The sequence below is a fragment of the Mobula birostris genome, chromosome 20 (genome assembly GCF_030028105.1).
Source record: "Mobula birostris isolate sMobBir1 chromosome 20, sMobBir1.hap1, whole genome shotgun sequence".
In the NCBI taxonomy this organism is placed as follows: Eukaryota; Metazoa; Chordata; class Chondrichthyes; order Myliobatiformes; family Myliobatidae; genus Mobula; species Mobula birostris.
The window spans coordinates 7,530,581-7,550,560 of record NC_092389.1 but is presented as its reverse complement, the minus strand read 5'-3'; the positions used below and the strand labels follow the sequence as shown (position 1 = coordinate 7,550,560).

The 19,980-nt window shown below is 40.3% G+C and overlaps 1 protein-coding gene across 3 annotated transcripts in view; it reads left to right on the top strand.

Moving 5' to 3' along the window:
• The first annotated feature begins 3,378 nt into the window (after positions 1 to 3,378).
• Positions 3,379 to 19,980, top strand: part of gkup (glucuronokinase with putative uridyl pyrophosphorylase) — an 84,440-nt gene continuing 67,838 nt past the window's right edge. For all 3 annotated transcript variants that reach the window (XM_072283930.1, XM_072283929.1, XM_072283931.1), the window contains exons 1-5: positions 3,379 to 3,527; positions 10,436 to 10,542; positions 17,576 to 17,620; positions 18,907 to 19,060; positions 19,144 to 19,215. In XM_072283930.1, coding sequence (XP_072140031.1) covers positions 3,471 to 3,527; positions 10,436 to 10,542; positions 17,576 to 17,620; positions 18,907 to 19,060; positions 19,144 to 19,215 — 435 coding nt within the window. In that variant the 5' untranslated portion in view covers positions 3,379 to 3,470. The remainder of the gene's footprint in view (positions 3,528 to 10,435; positions 10,543 to 17,575; positions 17,621 to 18,906; positions 19,061 to 19,143; positions 19,216 to 19,980) is intronic.

The window sequence follows — 19,980 nt, the reverse complement described above, 5'->3', positions numbered from 1 at the left end:
AATGTGTGGCTGAAGAGTTGGTGCACGGGCAGGGGTTCAGATTTCTGGATCATTGGGATCTCTTCTGGGGAAGGTCTGACCTGTACGAAAAGGACGGGCTGCACCTGAACTGGAAAGGGACCAATATCCTGGCGGGCAGGTTTGCTAGAGCTGTTGGGGAGGGTTTAAACTAGTTTGGCAGGGGGGTGGGAATCAGAATGTGAGTACAGAGATGAGGGTAGAAGGACAAGGGTATGATGCTATGTGTTCTGAGTTGGCGAGGAAGGACAGGCAGGGGACAAAACATACATGTAGCCAGTTAGAGGGGTTGAAATGTGTCTATTTCAACACTAGGAGTATTAGGAATAAGAGGATGAACTTAGGAGTAAAGGGATGAACTTAGATCAGTACGTGGAACTACGATGTTGTGGCCGTTACTGAAACTTGGCTGGAGGAAGGGCAGGATTGGCTGATGCAGGTACTGGGGTTTAGGTGTTTTAAAAGGAATAAGATGGGAGGTAGAAAAGGGTGGGGGGGGAGTAGCATTACTGGTCAGGAATAGTATCACGGCTATAGAAAGGGAGGACACTGCAGAGGGAGTGTCCACTGAGTCGGTGTGGGCGGAGGTCAGAAATAGGAAGGGATCAATCACTGTGCTGCGAGTAGTCTATAGGTCCCCAAATAGCCCTCAGGACACTGAGGAGCAAATAAGCAGGGAGATTTTAGAATGGTGCAGGAAATACAGGGTTGTAGTTATGGGTGATTTCAACTTCCCTCATATTGACTGGCACCTCCTGACTGCAAGGGGAATAGATGGGGCTGAATTTGTCAGGTGTGTTCAAGAACGACTCCTGACACAGTATGTGGACCAGCCGACAAGAGGAGAGGCCATACTGGAACTAGTCCTGGGTAATGAACCTGGTCAGATGGCAGACCTCTTGGTGGGGGAACATTTTGGTGAGAGTGACCACAACTCCCTTAGCTTCAGCATAGCTATGGAAAAGGATAAAAACAGACAAAATGGGAAAGTGCTTAACTGGGGAAGGGCTAACTATGAAGGGATGAGGCAGGAACTAGCAAGAGTAAATTGGAAACAGATGTTCAAGGGTGAAAGCACAGAAGTAATGTGGAGGAAGTTTAGGGACCACTTGTACTGGGTTCAGGATAGGTTTGTCCCACTAAGACAAGGAAAAAATGGTAGGAAAAGGGAACCGTGGCTGAAGAAATACGTGAGGCAACTCGTCAAGAGGAAGAAGGAAGCATATGTTAGATGTGAGAAGCAGGAAGCAGGAGGGGCTCATGAGAAATATAGGGTAGCCAGGAAGGAGCTTAAGAAAGGACTTAGAAGAGCTCAAAGGGGGCATGAGAAGGCCTTGGCATGTAGGATTAAGGAGAACCCAAAGGCGTTCTATGCATATGTGAAGAACAGAAGGATGACAAGAATGAAGGTGGGATCGCTGAAGGATGAAGAAGGCAACATGTGCCTGGAGGTGGAGGAGGTTGGGGAGATCCTAAATGAATACTTTGCTTCAGTATTCACAAGTGAAAAGGACCTTGATCAGGGTGAGGTCAAAATAGAACAGGCCTGTGTCCTGGACAATGTGGAGATTAAGGAAGAAAAAGTGTTGGTTCTTCTTAAAAACATCAAGATTGATAAGTCCCCAGGGCCAGACGTGATATACCCCAGGTTGCTGTGGGAAGTAAGAGAAATCGCTGGAGCAGTAGCTATGATCCTTGAATCCTCTTTGGCTGCAGGGGAGGTGCCGGAGGATTGGAGAATGGCAAATGTAGTTCCCTTGTTTAAAAAAGGTAATAGGGAGAATCCTGGGAACTATAGACCAGTGAGTCTTACGTCGGTGGTCTGCAAGCTATTAGAAAGGATTCTTAAGGATAGGATCTACGAGCATTTGGAGAAGTACAGTCTACTCAAGGATAGTCAACATGGCTTTGTGAAGGGAAGGTCGTGCCTCACGAGCCTAATTGAGTTTTTTGAAGGGGTAACAAAAGAAATTGATGAGGGTAGGGCAGTAGATGTGGTCTACATGGATTTTAGCACGGCATTTGACAAGGTCTCCTATGAGAAACTCATCCAGAAAGTCATGAGGCATGGGATCAGTGGAACCTTGGCTGTTTGGATAAGAAATTGGCTTACAGGAAGAAAGCAGAGGGTAGTAGTGGAAGGAAAGTATTCTGCCTGGAGGTCGGTGACTAGTGGAGTGCCGCAAGGATCTGTCCTGGGACCCCTGCTCTTTGTTATTTTTATAAATGACCTGGATAAAGAGGCGGAAGGATAGGTGAGTAAGTTTGCGGATGACATGAAGATTGGAGGAGTTGTGGATGGAGCTGTAGGTTGTCGCAGGTTACAAGAGGGTATAGACAGGATGCAGAGTTGGGCAGAAAAGTAGCAGATGGAGTTCAATCCGGGTAAGTGTGAGGTGATGCATTTTGGAAGGACAAACCAGAAGGCTGAGTACAGGGTTAACGGTCGGTTACTTAAGAGTGTGGATGAACAGAGGAACTTTGGGGTTCCAATCCATACATCCTTCAGGTCGCTGCACAGGTTCATAGGATAGTTAAGAAGGCCTATGGGATGCTAGGCTTCATTGATAGAGGGATTGAGTTCAAGAGTAGAGAGGTCATGTTGCAACTCTACAAATCTCTGGTGAGACCACACTTAGAGTATTGTGTTCAGTTCTGGTCACCTCATTATAGGTAGGATGTGAAAGCTATGGAGAGGGTGCACAGGAGATTTACCAGGATGTTGCCTGGATTGGAAAACAAGTCTTATGAGGCAAGGTTAGCAGAGCTGGAACTTTTATCTTTGGAGCGTAGAAGGATGAGAGGGGACTTGATAGGGGTCTACAAGATTATGAGAGGCATAGGTAGGGTGGATCGCCAGTACCTGTTTCCCAGGGCACGAATAACAAACACCAGAGGGCACATGTACAAAGTTAAGGGAGGGAAGTTTAAGGGAGACATCAGGGGTAAGTTTTTTTACACAGAAGGTTGTGGGTGCCTGGAATGACTTGCCAGGGATGGTGGTGGATGCTAAAACATTAGGGATATTTGAGAGCCTTTTGGGCAGGCACATGGATGAATGAAAAATACAGGGTTACGGGGTATTGTGGGTTTAGTATATCTTTTAGGAATATATGCGTCGGCACAACATCGAGAGCCGAAGGGCCTGTACTGTGCTGTAGTATTCTAGTGTCTAGTTTTTAAAAATCATTATTATAATATCTAGCATTTCTTACGTTCAGGAAAGAGGTAGAGTTCAAACTAACTCATTGCCCCGAGCTTGAGATACATAATGCAAACGGGAAGGCAATTACTTTTTCCTGCCGCTACCTTAGCCCCGCCTGTATGCCGTGATGTCAGGACGCAGTGCAATGAAAGGCGGCGATCGAATAGTGTGTGGATTTGTTTAAAAAGCTCTTTGCTGTGGATAATTTCATTGAATTGCCACGTAGCTGGTTGTTGGCGCCGCCGTAATGATCTGCGTACTTCTAGTTGCTGGACATGGGACATTGCTGGAGAGCGAGATCAAGGTGAATTAACTCGCTTTATGAACATTGCACTGGTTTTTGAAATTCACTAAAAGACTCATCTCAAGGTTTCCGGAGTAACCGCTCTACTTGTGCTGATCACTTTAGCTCGTTTTTGAGGGCTGTGTTAGACATAACGGCACGCTGGACTGGAGCAGTTGCTCTTGTCGCTCGTCCTGGACTGCGCTTCCTCGGCCTTTGTGCGGCATATTTATTAACCTCCCATGTTTAAGGTTGAGACACCACTTGCCCCGTACAGACTTCACCGAGAACATCGCCATTTACGGATTCTGGAATACTTTTTTCTAAAAGAAAACCCCTGTAAAATAAATGCATAACGTTGCTGCGAACGCAGACAGGTATTACGTGGCTGCGCTAATTTCGTGTGTAGGATTTGCGGCCAAGTCCAAAGTAACAGGGATTGAGTTTCCGCACCTAAAGATTTCTCAACAGAATGGCTGCAAAGTAAACAAAACAGTAAATGGTGAAACGATCATTCCTCACTTCTCCCCTTTGCCCGCACAAAGATTCTGTGTTGGGTGAAGGTTCAATAGCATCCAGTTTACGGTACGGTTTAGCAGCGTGTGTCTTTGGAAAGGCACTCTGCTTTTGTCCAGCACCTTTCAGGAGCTCAGGGCGCCTGGAAATATTTTGTTGCCAAATGGTACGATTAAAGTGTAGACCGTGTGTGGATTAGTCTTTACCAGTGTCCGTATCTCGTCCATTATTGATATGCAAGACTGTTATAACTTCCGTCCTTATAAGTGATAAGTAGCTGCTTGCGTTAGCTAAGACCCAGCGAAGCACTAAATGTGACCGGTAAAAGCCCTATAGGACAAAAGAAAAAATCTAGGTAGACTGGAACTCATTGCAATTAAGGTTCAACTAAGGCTTTTGCGCTCTATTTGTCCACCTGCACTGCACTTTCACTTTCGTTGCATTCTCTTGTTTTCCCCCTAATATACAGAATAATCTGTTTGGATGGCCTGCAACAAAGAAAACTTTTCTCTGTATCTTGTGACAATAATAAATAAATAAACTACCAATTGCCAATTCAAAGGGAACTGAATAGTGGCCTTGGAGGAGGGTGGAATGATTTGAGGGCTAAAGGGAAAGAGTTGCAGATAGGGCAAACAGTGAGTGTACAAAGAGAGCATGGACAATCCCCCAAAAGAGTCATTGTCTATGCCCTTCTTGTGTCTTTAACTCAGATGCTGCCTTCAGCCCTGAGGCCTTACTATTTATGATTTCCTTCCTATTTCTCTGCATCTCGATAAGGTAAGATCCATGACTCAGTTTCTGGCACCATTTTCTCTTTTGGAACCATATATTTTTGTAAAATTGGTTCAAATGCTATAATGCTATAATTACCATATTATTAGAGACATAGAGATGCTGCAGGTGCTGGAAAACCAGAATAACACTCACAAAATGCTGGAGGATCTCAGCAGGTCAAGCAACTTCTATAGAGAAGAATAAACAGTTGATGTATTGAGCCAAGATCTTTGAGGACTGCCAGTCCTAATGAAAGATCTCAGCCCAAAATGTTGACTATTTATTTCCCTCCATAGATGCTGCCTGACCTGCTGAGTTGTCCAGCATTTTGTGTGTATGTGTGTACATATATAAAACTAAATTGCTATTCCCTAGATAACTGATGTTGAAATGGTTGTATAGGAAACCTATGTGAATAATCTTTGTTCTAATTACTAAAATACTCACTGGACAGATAACAAGTGTAACACCCTGAGAAAGGTTTCACTGCAAAATTTAATGGTCTTTCTGTAGAAGCAGTGTTTGGGTTGTGGTTAGAGATCACAGGTACTTTGGAATGTGAGCTGTCCAATCAGGGGAGTGGTTTCTTTGTGTTATGTCCCGGATGCCAGTATGGGCTGTTGTCCTTTGTTCAGTGGGGGATGAAGGGAGAAGTATTAAGTCTAAAGCATAGTAGTGTTAAATATGGAAATACTAGAAATACTTAGTTGCTTTTGCACAAGTGGTTCAAAAACTGAAAATTGTCCTAAGATTTTGAATCTGCCCATGTGATGTGATTCAATCTCTTAAGTATTCCTCATTATCATATAGCAGACTGTCAGGAATTGTTCACATTACTACACTGGTTAGAGAACTAAAGTGGCAAGTGAGAGTTTTGTTAAGCTCTAAGGATATTAACTATACCCACGTTAAGGCTTGTCCCTGAAGTAGTTATATTTAGAAACGTCAGATCCAATATACCATACCATTTTAGTCCTCAAAATCATTTTGTAATCTCTCAAATTTAGCAGCTGTTGTATTGCCTTCAGTTATTCTGTTAGTCTCTAATATTAAAAACCTGTACTTCATCTTTAATGCTTAGCAATTAAATGCATCATTCCTTTTGAAAGTACTTTAACTGTTTGCTGCCATGCTTCCAAAACTTGCTACAGATTTGTGAAATGATTGGGAAAACTTGTGTTTATAGGCTCAAACACTCCGTGCTCCTGTTGTGATTGCTGGCAAACTGCAGGTTTTCTAATTCTGATGTAACTGCAAGAGGGTAAGAGGTTTGGAAACACAGACACAGTTTATGGTTATGTTATTGTGAAAGTTGTAATGTTGCAGCTACTCTTGTAATGGTTTTCCCCTCCTTTGAGACCAGTAAGAATGGTAGCAGAGAGACCTGATCTGCCAGGACTCATCATGAAGAATAATGCCAACTGATTGAGTTTATAGAAATCAGAAAGAATTTGGTAAAGGAGTCTAAAATCAGAATCAAATTTATTACTATAGACTTGGCTGACATGAGTCCTGATGAAGGGTCTTGGCCTGAAATGTCGACTATTTATTTCTCTCCAAAAATGCTGCCTGACCTATTGAGATCCTTCAGCATTTTTTTTGTGTTACTTGGGATTTCCAGCATCTGCAGAGTCTTTTGTGTTTATGACATGAAATTTGTTGTTTTGTGGCAGCAGTATAGTACAAAGACAGAAAATTACTATAAATTACAAAAATAAATAATGGACAAAAATGGAATAACAGTCTTGGGTTCATAAACCGTTCAGAAATCTGCTGGCGGAGGGTAGCAAACTGTTTCAGAATTGTGGAATGTGGGTCTTCAAGGTCCTGCACTTCCTCCCAGATGGTAGTAATGAGAAGAGGGCATGCTCTGGATAGTAGTGAATATGGAGGTGAACAAGAAGGAACAATGATCTGCTGAACAAAAGTAGAATCTGCTGGAATAGAACAGGAAAGAACTTTGAATAAGACAAGTGGTGAGATTATTGACTAGGAAAAATCCCTTGAATTTATACAGATTGATTTATGAAGTTTCATTTGGTGGTTCAACTGCAGTAAAAAATATTAGTTTTGTACTACTAGGTAGGACTGCGAACAAATCAGAGACATGTTGGTGTGTCTGATGCTACATGCCTGTAATGCTCCTTCAAGGGTTTCTCATTGCACATGTGCCTACATGTTCTTGTGCATATAACAATAAACTTAACCTTGACTGTGAGCTACAAATGGTTTGGTCCCAAATGTAAGTGGGAAGTGCTGGACATCCTCTGGTGTGTGGAGAGAAAATAACTAGCATTTCCATTGTGCCTTTTATACCCTCAGGGCATTCCCAAGTACTTTATAGCCATGTACCATGCTCTATGGTCTCTAAAATAATATAGGAAATGTAACAATCAATTTGTATCCCGCGAACTTCCTCAAAGAACCATGAGCTGCTGACTGGATAATCTGATACCTTTAGTGTTGTTAATTGTAGGATAAATATTGACAAGATTAAATAGAATAATTATCATGTTCTTAAAACTACATCATTAAGCAGGTTATCTAATCATTGATCATGTTTGTTATTTGTAGTAGAGACATTTCAAACTGTACTTGGTTGGTTCTAAGGTGCTTCTGGATTGAAAAGTGCTATATAAACTCAAGATTTTTCATTAAATATGGAAGTCTCATTCCCTGAATTTATTTTATTTTTATTTAGTGTTAAATCACAGAACAGTCCTTTCTGGGGCCGATGAGCCGCTCCGCCCAGCAACCCACCTATCTAATCCTAACCCAATTACAGGACAATTTACAATGACCAATCAACCTACTAATCTTTGGACTGTAGATGGAAACTGGAGCACCTGGAGGAAACCCACACGGTTCAAGGGGAGAATGTTCAAACTCCATGCAGTTGGTGCCAGAATTGAACTCTGAACTCCGGAAAGGTCCGAGCTATGATAACGTTGCGCTAACTGCTACCTACCATGGTGCCCTTGTTCTTGGACAACCAGAGGATCTCAGGGTCAAGAGTGACTTATTGTCGTGGGACTGCCTTAGAAGAAGATGGTGCATAGGGAACGAGAACTGTCATGAAGCCAGAGCTTCACAGCTCCAGAGACCATTGTTCAGTCTTGACCTTGAATGCTATGTGTGTGGAGTTTGCAATTTCTTCTTGTGACTACATATTTTTTCCAGGTGTTCTGGTTTCCTCCCATGTCTCAAAGACATGCCAGTTGATCGGTTGAGTGAGTGAGTAAAGCCTCTGTCAGTCAGGGTCGACCGTGGATGTTGCATTCCAACTGTGTATGTGATCCGCAAGCCTGGGCAGTACGATATGGAGGGCAAGCTATTGCCCATGTAGCAGGCTTCCCCTCTCCGTGCATCTGATGAACCCAAAGGAACGGCAGACCCCGATACAGTCTGGCACCAGCAGTGTCGCAGGAGATGCCAGTCAACATTGAACTCAATGTAAGACTGCCTTAGGGGCTCCAGCTCTGGATTTTTCTATCAGGGTTTACTCCCAAAGCCTTCCCTTTGAGTGGGTATAGCTGCAAGACAGTGGGGGGGTTGAGATCAGAGTTTTCCTTCTAGACGAGCTGCCCACCATAACTGACGAGCCCCATCTGCTTGAAGCAACTGTTTTTAAGGTGTCAGCAACTCTCCTTTGCCCCTTCTCTTGTCAGTAGAAACAATTCTGCTGGGCTTAGTAGTTAAGCCACACGTGAAGGCCGGGAGCTGGACGTGGTTGTCAGAGGCTATTTGAGATGCATGTCATTGGGAGCATTTAATAGGTAGTGGGAGCTTATCCTCACTACCACCCTCAGCTATAACAACCTCAAGGAACCATAGATTAACTGGTCAATGTAAAGTGCACCTACTGTGTAGATGAGCAGTTGAATCTGGCAGGAGATGATGAGAACGTGCAGAAGAAATACAAAAAAAGATTAATGTAGGATGAGTGTGTGGGTAGTTCATGGTTGGTGTGGACTCGGTGGCCTGAAGGTGCTTTTTCTATGCTGTAGCCTTCTATAACTATGATATATAAACTCATTCACAGATAGAACAGACAGTGACTGATAGGAAGATCAGATAGGAGGTTTGTGAGGTAGTCAGCTCCTTCCATTTATCCATGACCTGTATGTGTTCCTGATGTATGGACTGGAGGCTGTCAAAATCAGCTGTTCTCCACTTTGAACAGTCGTGGATCAGAGATTCCCTTTCAGAGGAAATACTCAAAGCCTTTCCTTGGTCAACCCAGTAATCTTTCCCACGACAGAGTTTAGAATAGTATGTCTATGTCAGGAGTCCAGTATCAATATAAGCGATGTAGCTTGTCTAATGTGTAATTCTGGCTGCAGCGCTGGAGGCTTGGGAGCTGACATCGGCCAGCTTGTTCTTCCAGTGACTTCAGAGGACTTTTCAGAGATGGTATTAGTGACATTTTTCCAGTGCCATGAGATGCCTGCTGTAGTTAGTCTAGGAGCGTACAGGAGGACAGGAATTACTGCTGCCTGGGAGACATTTCATTTTGCACAAGCTTTCAAGTCTTGTCTTTTAAATACTTTTTAAACTCATTTGATCAAAAGCGGTACTGGCTTGTTGAGGGCTATGATGTTTCATCACTGATGTCTGCACTGAAACGTGGCTCCCAAAATATCGTAAATGGGCTATGTTTTTCAGTGTCTCACCATACTCTTTATTTTCTGAGGTTACTGTAAGTTCAGGTTCTGCATTGTAAAGAGTTAATCTTTGTCCGGGTTGAATGTCTTCACCACCGTGGTCTTTGGCATGCATGACAGGGGCCTGCGCACGTGTAGAGTATTTTAATGCTTGTTCTGTTCCGTCCTAATAAACAAAGTTTTGAAAGAGATGAGGGGAATTTGCGTCTTTCTGCCTAACTGGCTGGATCCACTACCCTTTTGGCCTAACAGGCCTGATAGTCATATCCCCTGAGTTGGTGTGTGCTGAAGTCCTGATGTCTGCAAGTCCACTGAAGATTCTGAGGCATCTTGTCCTGTGGCTGGAGGCCTGTCTGTGTGTGAATGGATGGGTAGGAGGAAAAGGAGCTGTTTTGCTGCTGTTCTGCTGAACATTGTGGGCATGCTGTGCTGGCAGCAGAATGTGCGGCCTCACTTGCAGGCTGCCCCCAGCACATCTTGTGTAGTTTGTTAATGCAAATGACATATTTCACTATATGTTTTCAAGCACGTGCGGTAAATAAATCTGAATCCACAGCAAGGTGAGTTGGTGGAGGTCCCTTGTTTTGTGGATATTGGATTGATGGCCCGTCTTCTCATTTACTTAAATGAAAGTGTTGACAATATCTAGGCCCTCCCTTTCTGATGAACGCAAATTTAAGTGTCACCTGTATACCGCAGCTTGACCACATAAATTTGGGTAATCTGGGTTCTGAAAGTGTCATCGCTGTAAGACTAATTACTGATAGTTTGTTAGAGGGAAGAAACAACATTGCAGCAAGAAAGATTGTCCTGCCAATTTTCTTAACGATGCAACCTTGTTTTTATGCCGGTCTTCACCGAGAGTGGTTCTATTGTGGACTCGCTGGTTAATATCTCTGCTTTCATACATACCAGGAACAGAGATCACATGCTATTTAGGCTGCTGTGACGTTATTTGTATTTTCTTTCCAGAATGAAGCAACCGGCCTATATTCCCATTTGGAGGGAGTCCCAAAGGCTTTGTTACCTGGAGTCGGTGGGAAGAAGATCTTGGATTTCTGGTGGGAAGTTGTTAATATGTGAGTGGATTTTTGTTATTGTTCCTCTGCTTGGAAGAGCTACAGTTGTATTAACTTCAAATACGTTTCTGGTCAGAATAAGTTATTTGTGTAAGGATAATCAAATCTAGGAGATGGTTTGAAAGCAGTGGATGGTGAGGAGGTGAGGCATGACCACTGGATGTGCACTGAGGAGATGAGGTAAGCTCTTCTCATTAAATCATTCAATTACTGATTGAAATGAGTCCTGAGGAAAGGTCTCATCCCAAAACGTGAATTCCTTACTCTCTTCCATAGTTGCTGCCTGGCCTGCTGAGTTGCTCCAGCATTTTGTGTGAATTGCTGATTGAATATGCTTGTGTAGGAACTGAGTTCTGTAGAGTGTTTGACATCAGGGAAATTTGTAAGATTTTATTGAAGATGATGTGATGCGAGCCAGGGTTCATAGATTTAAAATTTTAGGTGAAAATTACAATGGAGGGAGGAAAGTACTGAGTGAAAATACTTAGTTATCCATTGCCTGTTGAGGTGGTGAAAACTGAATCCATCAGTTTCTTAAAAAGGGAAGGCACTTGACAAAAGAATAATTTCCTGAACTCTGAAATTAACTGAAGTCCACTACTGGAAGCCACTGGTCAGGAGGGGCTCCCTTTGTGCCACAGTAATGCTAGGATTCAGGTTGCAAGAGTGTTTAACTGGCTGCCTTTCATCTTTGTTCAGGCTGAATGGCCACCTCTTGCCTCTGACTTGAGTGTGGATTTTGACAGCCTGCCAGAGATTTGAGTGGAAAATTTGGGCAGGAACTCCAGTGCAGGACAAGAGAAATGCTGTGTTCTCTTTTTAAATCTTTTTATTGAATAAGTACACAAAGGGTAAACCATATAGGCACTAATACACTGTTAGAATATAATATATTACAGGAAGTATTAATACAGAAAAAAAATTAATACAAACAGTGCAATTTAAACCTAAGATAACAAGGTAATATAATAGTATACTAATTTTTATATATATCAATAGAGAAAAAAAAACCCAAAAAACCCCCCCCAAAAAAACCCACCGTGCAACTAAACTAAAAAGCAAAGCAAAGCAATGGGCTAACTAGGTAACAAGTAGAGTTAAAGAACTTAAAATCACGTCCTCAAACCCGACCTCCATTAAAAACAGTTAAAGAAAAACAAGGGTATATAAATATGGACCGAGAGAAAAAAAAATTACATTAAATGAAAATGTTGAATAAAAGGTCTCCAGGTCTGTTCGAATTTAACTGAAGAATCATAAAGATTACTTCTAATTTTCTCCAAATTTAAGCATAATATCATCTGTGAAAACCAAAAAAACGTAGTTGGAGCATTAATCTCTTTCCAATGTTGTAAAATACATCTTTTTGCCATTAAAGTAAGAAATGCAATCATTCTACGGGCTGAAGAAGAAAGATTACTGGAAATTTTAGGTAATCCAAAGATAGCAGTAATAGGATGGGGAGAAATATCTATATTCAATACCTTTGAGATAATATTAAAAATGTCTCTCCAAAAAGTTTCCAGAGTAGGACAGGACCAAAACGTAAGAGTTAAAGAGGCTATCTCCCCCTGACATCTGTCACAAAAAGGATTAATATGAGAATAGAAATGAGCTAATTTATCTTTGGACATATGTGCTCTATGGACAACTTTAAATTGAATTAGGGAATGTTTAGCACAGATAGAGGAAGTATTGACTAGTTGTAAAATCTGCACCCAGTCATCCGCCAAAATAATAAAACCCAATACCTGTTCCCAATCTGACCTAATCTTATCAAATGGAGCTTTCCTAAGTTTCATAATGATATTATAAATAATAGCCGTTGCACCTTTCTGACATGGATTTAGGTTAATTATAATATCTAAAATATATGTAGGAGAGAGCATTGGAAAGGAAGAAAGTATAGTACTTAGGAAATTTCGAACTTGGAGATATCTAAAAAAATGTATTCTTGGTAAGCTATATTTATTAGATAATTGTTCAAAAGACATAAGGGAATCATCTAAAAATAAATCCAAAAACCGTGAAATACCTTTAGTCTTCCAAATTTGAAAAGCACGATCCGTGGAAGAGGGAGGAAAAAATATGTTACCTAAAATGGGGATCGCTAGCCCAAATTGGTTAAGATCGAAAAATTTTCTGAATTGAAACCAAATACGTAAGGTATATTTAACTATCGGGTTACAGACCTGTTTGTGGCGTTTCAAATCAAAGGGAAGAGAAGAACCTAAAATGGAGCCAAGTGCATAACCTTGAGCAGATTGTAATTCCAATACTACCCATTTAGGAATGGATAGTGTATCTTGGTCAAGTAACCAGAATTTCATGTGTCGAATATTAATTGCCCAATAATAGAATCTAAAGTTAGGTAATGCTAAACCTCCATCTCTCTTAGCTTTCTGTAAATGTATTTTACCCAGTCTTGGGTTTTTATTTTGCCAAATAAATAAAGAAATTTTAGAGTCAACTTTATCAAAAAAAGATTTTGGAACAAAAATCGGTAATGCCTGAAATATATATAAAAATTTTGGCAGAATAAACATCTTAACTGCATTAATATGACCAATCAAAGTTAAATATAATGGAGACCATTTAAATGAAAGTTGAGTAATATGATCAATTAAGGGTAAAAAATTAGTCTTAAATAGATCTTTATGTTTACAAGTAATTTTAATCCCAAGATATGAAAAATAATTATTAATCAATTTGAACGGAAGGTTATGATACAAGGGAATTTGCTTATTAATCGGGAAAAGTTCACTCTTACTGAGATTTAACTTGTAACCGGAAAAGAGACTAAATTGTGCTAATAAATCTAAAGCAGCAGGGATAGATTTTTGAGGATTGGAAATATATAAAAGTAAGTCATCAGCATAGAGTGATATTTTATGGGACTTTAAGCCCCGAGTTATCCCAATAATATTTGGAGATTCTCGAATAGCAATTGCAAGAGGTTCTAATGCAATATCAAATAATAAAGGACTAAGAGGACAACCTTGTCTAGTACCTCGAGAAAGAGGGATAAAAGGGTGAACTTAGGGAGTTAGTACGAACTGAGGCCATAGGAGAATGATATAACAATTTAATCCAGGATATAAATTTCGAGCTAAAATTAAACATTTCAAGCACCTTAAATAAGTAAGGCCATTCTACTCTGTCAAAGGCTTTTTCAGCATCTAAAGAAATAACGCACTCAGGAACATTTTGTGAAGGAGTGTAAACAATATTTAACAGTGTGCGAATGTTATAGAAAGAGTAACGACCTTTAATAAAACCCATTTGGTCTTCCGAAATAATATAAGGAAGTGCTTTTTCTAATCTGTTTGCTAATAATTTAGAAAAAATTTTAGAATCAACATTTAATAAAGATATTGGTCTATAAGATGCACATTGAGCAGGATCTTTATCCTTCTTTAATATTAAAGAGATTGACGCTCTATAGAAGGATTCGGGAAGCTTACCAAGTTTTAATGAAGCCTCCAGAACCCTAAATAACCAAGGGATTAATGAAGGTGCAAAAAATTTATAAAATTCCGCAGTAAACCCATCAGGGCCAGGAGCTTTCCCCGGATTCATAGAAAAAATAACATTCTTAATCTCATCAGTGGTAATGGAAGTATCTAGCATAGAAGATATATCCTGTAAAATCTTAGGGAAATCTAGGTTATCTAAAAAGTTATTCATATATTCAGAGTCTCGTAAAGACTCTGATTGATATAAGGAAGGATAAAAATCAAAAAAGGCTTGATTAATCTCAGCATGATCAAGTATCAGTTGATCATTTTGATTATAAATCTGATTAATTTGAAATTTAGTATAATTAGTCTTCAGCTGATTAGCCAACAGTTTACCAACTTTGTCACTATGTACATAAAATTCACTTCTTGTTTTCCTTAACTGATTTACAATCGAGGACGAAAGTAATAAACTGTGTTCCATTTGAAGTTCAATTCTTTGTTTATACAACTCCTCAGAGGGAGCTGTAACATGTTTCTTATCAATTTCCTTAATCTTGTCCACAATTACCAGCTCCTCCTGCTTCAGCTTCTTCCTCAAAGCAGCAGAATACGAGATAATCTGACCACGAATATAAGCTTTAAAAGTATCCCAAAGGATGTTCATAGAAATATCTTCTGTATAGTTAATTGTAAAAAAAAGATCAATCTGTTCATTCATAAAGTTAACAAAATCCGAGTCCTGAAGCAACAGCGAATTAAAATGCCATTGTCTATTATTTTGTGTATCGGCCAAAATTTTAATAGAAAGCTTAAGTGGAGCATGATCCGAAATGGTTATAGAGTCATAATCACATTTAACCACTGAAGAAATAAGACGAGAGTCAATAAAAAAAATAATCAATTCTTGAATAGGAATAGTGAACATGTGGAAAAAAAAGAAAAATCTTTTTCCTGAGGATGCAAAAAATGCCAAATGTCCATCGACTCAGAATCAGAGAGGAATGAGTTAATCAAAGTTGCAGATTTATTGGGTAAGGTCCATAAAGGAGCCGAATGGTCCAAAACTGGAGATAAACAAGTATTAAGGTCTCCGCCCCAGATTAGTGAAAACCCATTCAAATTCGGGAACAGATTAAAGAGTGATTTATAAAATTCTGGACAGTCCATGTTGGGAGCATAAATGTTAACCAAAACCACCATTTTATTAAAGAGTAGTCCACTAACCAATAGAAATCTACCATTCGGATCAGAAATAATATCATGTTGTACAAAAGTAACTGAGGGGTCTATAAAAATAGAGACACCTCGAATCTTAGCGTTAGAGTTCGAATGGACCTATTGGTCCTTCCAAAATTTAAAAAAACGTAGTCTGTCCCCCCTCCGCACATGGGTCTCTTGTAAAAATAAAACATGTGCTTTACGTCTCCGGAATACTTTAAAAACTTTTTTCCTTTTAATTGGATGATTAAGACCGTTAGTATTCCAAGAGACAAAATTAATATTAGACTCCATAAACCCTAAGGTCAACCCGCAAAAAAAAGGATTGACAATAGGTCCGACCCACGAACCCGGAAAGGGAACAGAACAAACAAGAGATAACAGGAAGGAGAACGCAACCAATGCTTCGGTAATGTAAATAGCCCAAGAAGAAAAAAACTAAAAAGTGAAGCCCCTCCCACCACCCCCCACCCCATGACCTCAAAGCTAAATCTAAAACAGACCAGCCAGAAAGAAGCAAGCACTAAGACTACCCCCATGACTTCTGATAGATGCTCACTAAAAAAAAGTGTAAATATAAAAAAATCAGCTAAAATTATAAAACAGTAAAGGAATAAAAAAAAGACCAATTAAGACAAACACGATATAATACAAAGAAAAAGCCAGTAAATATAAAGAAAACCATAACGAACAACAGACCCTATGATTAAACAAAAAAAAAAGAAACGAGATAATTAACATAGCCTAGTTAGGAAAAACTACAAAAAGTATATTTGAAAACTACAAACTTTAAGGTCTCAAAGGAAATACGTGAAATGATGCTGAGGGAATAACCACCCAGAATCCCCAGGGAAAAAGGAAGGAATGACGCAGTTGAAAAAAAAGTTTGGCAACCATGTTAATTAAACCAAAAATAAACTTTTCTGCCCATATAAAGCAAAAAAAAATTAAACCCAACAGATTAACAGCCTCTGATCAAACAGAGATAATTAAAAATTACGATTAAGATGTTGAAGATGAAAATTGATCCAGGTAACTCTGGGCATCTGATGGAGAATCAAAAAAACGGGGAGCCCCATCAGGCGTGCAAATCCTTAAACGCGCTGGGTAAAGCAGCACTGGTTTTAAATCCATCTGGTAGAGTTCCGACATCCCAGATCTGTAACGAACCCGTTGATCCCGAATCTGTTTGCTGAAGTCTTCCACGAATCGAAAATAAAGATCCAAAAAATCAATGTAACCCTTAGGTCGAGCGAATCGAAGCAATTTCTCCTTGTCTTGAAAGTAATGAAATCGTAAAATAACATGCCGAGGTTTATCTGACTTAGACGAATATGATGGAACTCTGTGAGCCCGATCCAATAACGGTGGTTGGTCAGAAAATACGGTGGGAAATGCATCTTTTAGAAGTTGAGAAAAAAACTTTATAGGGTTGTCAGATTCAGCAGCTTCCCGAATACCAATAATTCGAATATTCTGCCGTCGCATTCTGGATTCTAAGTCAGAGTTTTTAAAAAGTCAGAAAGTCAAGTTTTTTCTTCATTGCAGTAATTGTTTCTTCGATTTTCCCCAGCTTGAGTTCATTTTGTTGCGTGGATTTTTGAAGATTAAATATAGCAGACTGATGTTCCGTGATAGGTGTTTGCATTTTATCGATTGCATCAGCAATTTTCTGGAGATTAATTGAAATTTCCGCATTAATCAGCTCTGTTATAGAGGTTGAAATTTCCATTTGAATTAGATCCGATATAGCTTTCAAAGTTAACGGTGGTTCAGTTGGAGGAAGATCGGTACCTTTCGGTCTAACCGGAGGTTTGCCGTCTTTCCCATTTTTCCCGTTCTTAGACATAGCAGACCGTAAAAGCATCCGAATATCAAAAAACACAATTTGTTTCAAAGTATTATAAAAGTCGATGCCTTAATGGTTAGCTTAAATTTAGCTGATCATAGGAAAAAAACTCAGAGGTAATGGAGCGAGTCAAGAACACGACTTCACTCCATGAGCTCTACCGGAAGTCTCCAGAAATGCTGTGTTCTTGAAGGCAATTTTCAGATGAGATGAGAGCAAAGAGAAACCCTATGACACTATTTTGGACAAGAATGCTCCCTGATGTCATGACCCATGCATATGCTTCAAATTACATCATTAAATCATGTACCCTGTTGTTTTAATTGGATCTTGATCTGTAGAAGCTAGCAGCCATGTTTTCCACACTACAGCACTTTTCAAAAAAGTATAATAAGCACTTCTGATGTTTGAGGCTGTGAAGGTTTCTAAGACCGTTCTTTTTTCTATATACCTTCATCATGGTTTTACTTTGCATATATACGTATTTCCTCTGTTCTGTCTGCAGGCGTAACCTCATCAGTGAAGTCTACCTCGTCACAAATGCAGACAAGTGAGTGTGTTTGTTCCGTTGCTCAGATCACGGGTGAAGTAAAGTCCAAGTCAAATGCTGTCTGCTGTAAATGCAAAAGAAAGAAGCTTTGGAAAGTATCAGAGCCAGGTAGCACCTACAGAGAGGAAAATAGGCTTGGCCATTAACAGGAAGATAAATAGTTTCAGCTAAATTTCAGCCGGGAAAGAGTGAGGGTGGGGCTCAAAAATGAATAAAATGTAAGTATCTGAGGCAGGACAAGTAAATTTGGCTGGGATCCATTTTGCATTTTTCAGACTATGTACTAGTTGAGCAAAAAAAAAAGTGAATTGCGTGCTGGAATCTAGTCAGAGGGAAGCTGTAGGTTGTCAGACATGGGAGTGAGTTACCAGCTAGAAGTCTAACTGAGGGTATTGTATAGTATTTCATGGAATGTTGCAGAATCACCCTTTCCAGTCCATTTCTACTTGCCATTAAGAGAGTGTTGATTTGCCTGCTGGAAGCTCTGCAGTCCCAGTGGTGAAGGGATTTTAAAAAAGCACTGTGAGGAGGGGAATTTCTGATTTTTAACCCGGGGAGAGTGAGGGAGTGTCAGTGAGAGAGGGTTGCGTTCTCATGCCACTTTTCCGTCTTCAAGTCATGGATTTGTAATGTGTGACTGACAAAAGTCAGCCCTGTTACCACAGTGCATTGTGCAGATGTGTAATCATAGTTACTTACCACGGTTACTTAACTTGTTCAGATCAGTGTCAAATTTCTTAACTGAATTCTTGAAGCTTCATCCACACAAGTGGGGCGATTGCATCACTTTTATGATTTGTAGATGGTGCCGGGGCAAGGGACAGAGACAGAGTTACTCACCATGAGACAGCCAGCCTGATTTATTGTGTAGGCAAAATAGACGTCAAATAAAAGACACAGAAATGTCTTACAAGCTGGAATCCAGTTAAGGCAGTGAGTAGATTTAACACAATAACTCAGAGTGGGTGAGTTTTTGGCAGATTAAATTAATGGGAAGGTTTGATATGATACATTGTAATGCAGAACTCTGCCATGTGCGGCCCCAAGCCCGGCTGTGAAAGGAGTAGGGGTGGCCATGGGGCTAGCAACCCCATCCTGTTAAAAATCCAGAGCTACAGAAACGGCAACAGACGCTCCAAAGACCTCACTCCTGGGAGAGGAAGGATCTGGCGAGCTGCTGTTGGCATCTAGTAGGGGTGATGGGCTGAAGTAAGTTTAAGTATTGAATGAAGCTGAAATATATCCACTCTGCAACTTTGGATTTAACTTGCACTTTTCACTTTCAGATACAAGTACTATGAGCGATGGGCAACTGCCAATGACTTCCCAACAGAAAACATTATTAATGATGGCTCAACTACCAATGAAACCCAGTTGGGTGCTGTGGCTGACTTTGAGTTGGTGGTCAGTAGCAAGAAGTTCAGTGATGATGTCATGGTGGTACGTATTCCTTAGATGATGACACTTTGAGGCTGTGCATGCATGCTTGAAATATTCTAATATCACAAGCTTTGTATTTCCAGATTGCTGGGGATATGCTGTGTGAAGATCTGAACTTTGATATCGCCGAGGTCCTCAAATTCTTCAAGTTTAAGGTCAGGTGGGAACTTCAGTTCCTTGTTTTCACATCATGTTTAATTGGTCCAAAAAGCCCTGTTTACATAAGGAATCTTAGGGAAAAGTGCTAGAAGTTTAGTCTTGCAAACCGTGAATTACGTACAACTCATATGTACAAGCAAGTGTTTGGGATAGATTTGCCACATGCTGCAGTGCTGTGGGCATCATGTACCGTATGAGAACTTAGCTTGCAGTCGCACTTCTGACTTGTGAATTGTTTGAGTTACAAAAGAGCTCACAAGAACGAAACCCATACACTGGGGAGAACCTGTAGTTGCCTGAAAGGACTTAGAAAAAAAACATATTTGGGACCTGTCAGTATGTATTGCTCATCGCTAATTGTCAGAATCAGGTTTAATCTCACCAGCATATGTCGTGAAGTGTGTTAAGTGTAGAGAACTGAGTTAAAATAAGTAGTGCAGAATAGCAAAAAATAAAAGTAGTGAGGTAGTGTTCATGAGTTCAGTGTCCATTTAGAAATCGGATGGCAGAGGGGAAGAAGCTGTTCCTGAATTGTTGAATATGTGCCTTCAGGCTTCTGTACCTCCTTCCTGACGGTAACAGTGAGAAAAGGGCATGTCCTGGGTGATGGGGATCCTTAATAATGGATGCTGGCTTTCTGAAGGCACCGCTCCTTGAAGATGTCTTGGATACTACAGGAGCTGGTACCCATGATAGAGTAGACTAATCTTACAAGTTTCTGCTACTTGAGAACTTGAACTTGTCCTTGAGAAGGTAGTGGA